The 6,581-nt window shown below is 34.3% G+C and overlaps 1 protein-coding gene across 1 annotated transcript; it reads left to right on the top strand.

Annotated features, from left to right (window-relative positions):
• The first annotated feature begins 1,510 nt into the window (after positions 1-1,510).
• On the top strand, positions 1,511-6,265 carry rgs13a (regulator of G protein signaling 13a). The gene is made up of 5 exons (XM_079877220.1): positions 1,511-1,778; positions 1,897-1,938; positions 2,042-2,103; positions 3,386-3,552; positions 3,662-6,265. Exons 1-5 carry the CDS (start codon positions 1,708-1,710, stop codon positions 3,845-3,847), a joined length of 528 nt encoding a protein of 175 aa, XP_079733346.1. The 5' UTR covers positions 1,511-1,707; the 3' UTR covers positions 3,848-6,265.
• Positions 6,266-6,581: the final 316 nt, after the last annotated feature.

Consider the following 6,581-nt stretch of genomic DNA (forward strand, 5'->3'; position numbering starts at 1 on the left):
AATTTGAAAATGTTCCCTAATTCATACATGCACATGCATTAGCTATAGGGAATAGTGAATAAGTATATATTTGGGCCACAGCAATGGCATCAGTGCGCACATGTGACCAAACATTTCGCTTTCTTTTTGTGTTCCTTATTCCTTTGGATAGCAAACGAACACCTTAGCCTATACTAGTTTAGCATAGCACTAAATGCTTAAGAGAAGCACTTTTGATTAACTAGAAGAAGATATCACGGGACGCCTATTACTAAGGGTAAGTTTACACAACAACAGAAAAACTGAAAAGTTTTTCCTTTTCTTTTTCCTTTTCGTACATTGTCAAAATAATCCCGCTCAAAAGGATCCGCGAACACGACTAAAAATGCTGTATTCTGCTGCCAGGCCAGTAGATGGCGATGTCACTTTATAAAGAAATACTATGCGCCTATAGACTAAACACGTAATACACACGCGCATGATGTCACCGTTTTCACAAATTTGCATTTTTGTAGTTTACACGTAGACAATAACGGTATCGTCTTCAAAAACTTGCACTTTGAAACCCGATTTCAAAAGCTTGAGTTTTCAGGCCTCCAAAACGCTGTTGTCGTGTAAATGAACGATCAAAACGCATAAAGTTTTTAGTTGAAAACGGTATCGTGTAAACAGCCCCTAAGACAATATAACATTCGAGAGGTCTTATGAAACTATATTGTTGGCCCTTTTTCATCTAATTAAAAAATTTGTTACATGCCCAAGTGAAAATAAATATACTAAAATGTATTTGAAATACATTTTTTTTATGCTACAAATACATTTACATATTTATGTAGGCCTACTAAATATAAATACCCTGCAATTGTACTTTTAGCGTACTAAATTGGAACAACTAATTTTGTTCTTAATGCACTTTAGTTATCCAGAAATAGTGCTGAGGTCCAACTAAAGATATACTTAAGTATTTGATTGTGCTAAATTGGACTATTTTAAGTATATAGGTACAATTTAAATATCTTGCATTTAAAGACTGATATTATGCAGTGATCATACTGTCCTTACTAATAGTGATATTAAAACACATTTTAGGTTTAATATTAAGAAATGTCCAGTGCAATAAAGAAGTACTCCAAATAAAGTTTAATTATAATATTTATATCACTAAGTCTCAAGCTATATGTCAGTAAATATGTTAATGGATTTGTTGTATACTTAGTATGAAATAAATGTATTTTAAGCACAATTTGGTACAGTTTTTTTTCACTAGGGTGGTTACATGTTACATTGTAGCCATCAGTTCAGATGACTTTATGTCCTAAAGTACATTACATGAAAGTATATTAATGATGTATGTGAAAAAAAAAAGAACATCCATGGTTTGTTTTCTAAATACAAACACAAAAGCTTGTAAAAAAAAGATCTGATGTAAAAGTCAGCATTTGCTTATCTGTCCATGAACTTTCCAGTCTGATTTGCATATCTGCATCTGCACAGACCTGCTGTAGCTGGTTTCATAGACAGAAACACCATTGCGCCTGTCTCAGCTAGTTAGCGTCACCCAAAAAACTTCCTCTCTCTTTTTTTTTCTTTTGTGGTTTGGTGATTCTAAACTGATGACGCCAATACTGCATAAAAAGGGTTGTGAGAACAGCCCGCTCTTATTAACTGAAATAACTGAAGCACAACAGCACAGCAACACATATCAGCACCAGAAAAGGTTTTGTTAAGATGCCAACCATATTATCATCTTCAGCTGAAATAAAAAACATGAACCAGGAGGATAAAACAGTCAATCCCCGGTAAGTGGTGTTTGTTGTAGTATTTACTTTGAAAATGTATGTGTGGTGAAAACAGAATATATCATGGAATTGGAGCATTTGTCTTAGAAATTTAACCAAACAAATTCTCACTCCTTAGGAGACTAGACAAGTGGCGGTTTCGTTGCCCCTTGACAGACAAGTAAGCTACTTTGACTTTTTTCTTGTGCAATATATAATCACAATTGTAATCAACTATTGTTGATTGCGTTTGAATGTAAACTAATTATGATTTATTCAAACAGACTGAATCCTGGTGAGACCCTGCTTTGGTCCCAGTCATTGGAAAATCTCCTTAGATCCAAATGTAAGTGGCATATGCATGTATTAATTCTTTACTGATATTCTTATAGTTCATATATTAATTAATGTATCGAATCTAATACGCTTGACATTGTGCACACATGTCTGTGAATTTAATATTCACAAGAACATTTCATCACAGCATTCAAAACCACATCTTTTGCATTGTGGATTTAGTTGACGTCATGTAGGACAAGGCAAATATACACGAACAAAACCTGCACTGTTTACTAGATGGTCAGATAGCTGGATCAAGGAACTGACTATATGTATGCAAAGCAAAAGAGAAAAGCAGTTTTAGTTATACAAAAGTTATTAAAACACGTAAACTACACATGAAAATTTACAATGTAAGGATATAATTGCAATGAAAAAAAATAAAATAATATATATATATATTTAATATACTTTTTTCATATACAAGTCGTGTTTACCTTTTTCCATTATTAATGGAAATAAAGTCACCTGAACTATAAATATAAATATAGATATATAGATATATATATTACCATAGTTTGGCATTGTTATGATTTTTTTCAAGAAATTACTACTTGACAGTAAAGACATTTCAAGTGTTACAAAATGTTTCTGGTTCAAATAAATACAAAAATCCTAAAAAAAAAAAAAAAAATGTATCACACAGTGTATAGCATATTCAAATGATTTCTGAAGGATCATGTGACATGTGAGACTGGAGTAATGATGCTGAAAATTCAGCTTTGCATCACATAAATAAATTACATTTTAAGATATAATAAAATTGAAATCAGTTATTTTAAATGGAAATAATATTTCACAATATTACTGTATTTCTGATCAAATAAATGTAGCCTTGGTGAGCATAAGAGACTTCTTTCAAAAAATAGTTCAATAACATTGATATATTTCAATGTCCAAATAGTTTTTATAAAACTAAAGCTGCTTTTGGCTTTCAGTTCATATAGTAGAAACCACTTTTGCATACATACATTTCTTTTCTCTCTTTCTTTCTTTTTTTAACCAAATAATATATTTTAATATCAAGCCAATATTAATATTATAAAGAATGATCATCTTGGCACCAGCTGGTTGAAAGTCATTTTAAAAATTGCTCATAAAAGCATTTGCTCTGAGAAAAGCAAAACATTTTTGCAGCTGCTACTTGGTTATACTCATATTTGGTATCTAACACAATGAAATTCAGTTATTCAGGGGCATTTAGGTGTCCAAACACAAGCTGCCGCACTGACGCAAAATGTGTGCATTTGCATTGAGCCACAGATTAACCCTGCGGTTTGTTCTTATAGATGGCATGGCAACATTCCACACCTTCCTCAAGTCCGAATTCAGCGATGAGAACATTGAATTTTGGCTGGTTTGTGAAGACTACAAAAAAATCAGGTGTTCGTCCAGGCTATCCTCAAGGGCCAAGAAGATATTTGAGCATTTCATCAAGGCAGAAGCTCCCAAAGAGGTAAGCACACTAGCACAGTCTGAAGATCTCTATGTGGTTTTATTGAGCGATGGAGCAATCGATCAACGTCAATATGCTTCTCACTGCTTCTCCGTCAATCTCTCCTCAGATAAACATCGACCACGTCACGAGAGACCTTATCAAGCAGAACGTCCAAGCTCCAACTAAAGTGTGCTTCGATGAGGCTCAGAGGATTGTCTTTGGTCTTATGGAGAGGGATTCCTATCCCAGGTTTCTTCGCTCGGACATGTACAGATCCCTTCTGGATTCAGTCTCGCACAGGATTAAGGTCTGAGAACATCGTAAATGAAGGGCTGTTGGACTTCAAACACATCTTTGGGACTGTTGGTGCAATGGACATGATGGCCGTGGCATAATCAGGCTTTGCCGATATGTAGGCCTGGACTCAGGTTGCACTGAACATTGCGATCCACATAAAAGCTTGTATAAGCTACTGTTTATATATGTGCCGTGGTACACTGCTCTATTGTCCCACACGGCTGTGGGATGCACAAAGACAAAAGAGCCTTCTGTGAAGCTCACCTGTGATGAGCCACAGGAGATCTGAAACGTGCTGCAACCACAGGAACACCATATGGACCTTATTTAACTTTCATTATTTTCAGTTCTGGATGAGTGTCATATCTGGTTGGCATGAGATGACTTGGAAATAATACTAATGACATAATATGAACAATTTCATGTGACGTGAAATGATTTATGGACACACGTTGTACAGAGCAAATGTAAATCTGACTGTTTTTGTGTGCGCAGTGGGGAACTGATGGGATATTCTCACAATAATCTGTATAACACACCTATCTATTTAAAATTGTCTATTTCCTCAGTTGGATATTACTTCATCAGGCCAACAAATATTAAAAAAGGCTTGTATTTCCTAGATTCATCACACAATACCACTGATTTCTTACTATAGACAAACACTGATTTAAAAAAAAAAAAAAAAAAAAAAACAGTTGGTTGTCAAGGTTGACTGGATGTTAATATTTAAGAGCCAATAAATAACTTAATAAACACAACTGCAAATAGAAAGTCGTATGTTGTTGTTATGGGGAAAATTTACATTCAACATTCAAAAATGTGTTTAAATGTCACTGCATTAGATTCTGAACCGAGTGACATTTATTTTTAAGGAAGGAGCAAAAAATGGAAACACTTTATTTTGATAGTCCACATTCTATATGTAGCTTTGCAACTCCATGTCAGTTGCCAGTCATTAGAGTATTAACAGACTTTTCCTAATATCTGCTGACACTTTATTGTGATGATTCCTCTACAGACGTTCTACTGACTATATGCAACTGCATGTCAACTTATTCTACTAACCCGAACCCTAACACTTGTAACATAAGGGGCCGTTTTCATGACACCGTTTAACTTAACTAAACTAAAAACGGAAAACGTTTTATGCATTTTGGTCGTTCATTTACACACGACAGTGGCATTTTGGGAAAACGTGATGTTAGCAAAAGTGCAAGTTTTTGAAAATGATGCCTTTATCCTCTTAGTGTAAACTACAAAAAAACGGTGATGTCATGCGCATGCGTATTGCGTGTTCAGTCTATAGGCACGTAGTGTTTCTTTACAAAGTGACATCGCCAACTACTGGCCTGGCAGCAGAATACCGCGTTTTTAGTCGTTTTCGTTGCTGCCTGTTTGCGGAATACGCAAAAGAAAACTTTTACGTTTCTAGTACATCGTTATTGTGTAAACTTACCCTAAGAGTCTACTAATACTTTCAACCAGGGGGCCGGGGGCCTCAAGATGACTTACAATTGTTTAAAATAAGACAAAACCAGTATTAAAATAAGTTAAAACAACTAAAAATATCTAAACTATTTGATTTTACCCTCAAATGTTGTTGTGGACAATAGGAACTCAAAAAGTTTGAGATCAACTGCTCTAATGAGAGTTAGTTACAGTTAGGTAGTTGCAAAGTTCTAGGGACTTTTCTTTACAATTAAAAAAATCATCTGAATTATAAAACACAGATGTAGATATAAGAAATTGATATTGGACATCCCCTTCAGCATACTGCTTTCTGTTTCATGACCAAAAGGGGGGGAGGCGGGGGTAACATCACATGGTGTACTGAGTTTCTGTCACCACTTCCCTATTTACACAGACAGCGTGATAGTCATCATACTCTTTTCAAATATCACAGACAGAAGGGAAGTTGAGGTGACTACTCAGTACCCCTCACCCAGGACAAAAATGATCATATCACATGTAATATATATAGTTCTTTTTTTTTCAAATGCTCACTTGCAAAGGAAAATTTGTATTTCCTCTGTGAGAATGTTGCAGGTTTTATGGCCGGTCAGGTGCTCGGTAAAAATTCTGCGTAATTTACTTCCATTGTCTTGTACCTTTCACCACAATAAGAAGCATACTGTAAATTACTATTAATTAGGAAAAAACTGCTGATGATACGTGTGCATTGTACCAGTCAGAAAACTCCGTAATCACCCCAAATTGTCACTTGTTCCTTATTTTGAACTTCCTTGTTTTTTAAAAATGAATCCAGTAATGCTGTCAACTATATGTTTGAATGTCAATGTGATCTGAAAGACACATTTAAGTCAATATCACCTTGATGGCAATAAATCTGTGATGTGATATCTATGATATAAGAGTATATGGAGTAGGTACCATTAACCATCACTCACTGTAAAATATGTTAGTAATTTTTTACAGAAATAAAACTGATTTTACAGCAAAAATGCTACAGTAAAAAGCTTATTAAAAATAAAAATTGTAAAAAATAAAAATGGTTTAACTTCACATTATGTAATTTGACTGTAAAATGTGTGTTTTTGGATACTATGTATTACCAAATAACTTACAGTAAAATAACAAATAAAAAATCACAGTAAAAGGACCTTCCCAGAAGTCCCTGCATGGCACATACCATATGATTATGTTATTTAAATAGTTTTGTTTCTTCTTGTTTTTGTTATCAGTAATGTACATTCAGGTGTTTTGTATCACACTTTCTGTTATTTAAT

Source organism: Squalius cephalus (genome assembly GCF_949319135.1).
Source record: "Squalius cephalus genome assembly, chromosome: 7".
In the NCBI taxonomy this organism is placed as follows: Eukaryota; Metazoa; Chordata; class Actinopteri; order Cypriniformes; family Leuciscidae; genus Squalius; species Squalius cephalus.

Bases quoted from the DNA above. Each gene is read 5' to 3' on its own strand.
- rgs13a (XM_079877220.1), top strand. From the start codon at position 1,708: ATGCCAACCATATTATCATCTTCAGCTGAAATAAAAAACATGAACCAG. The intron at 2,104-3,385 runs GTAAGTGGCATA...TTGTTCTTATAG, and splicing joins AAATCTCCTTAGATCCAAAT to ATGGCATGGCAACATTCCAC. The intron at 3,553-3,661 runs GTAAGCACACTA...ATCTCTCCTCAG, and splicing joins AGGCAGAAGCTCCCAAAGAG to ATAAACATCGACCACGTCAC.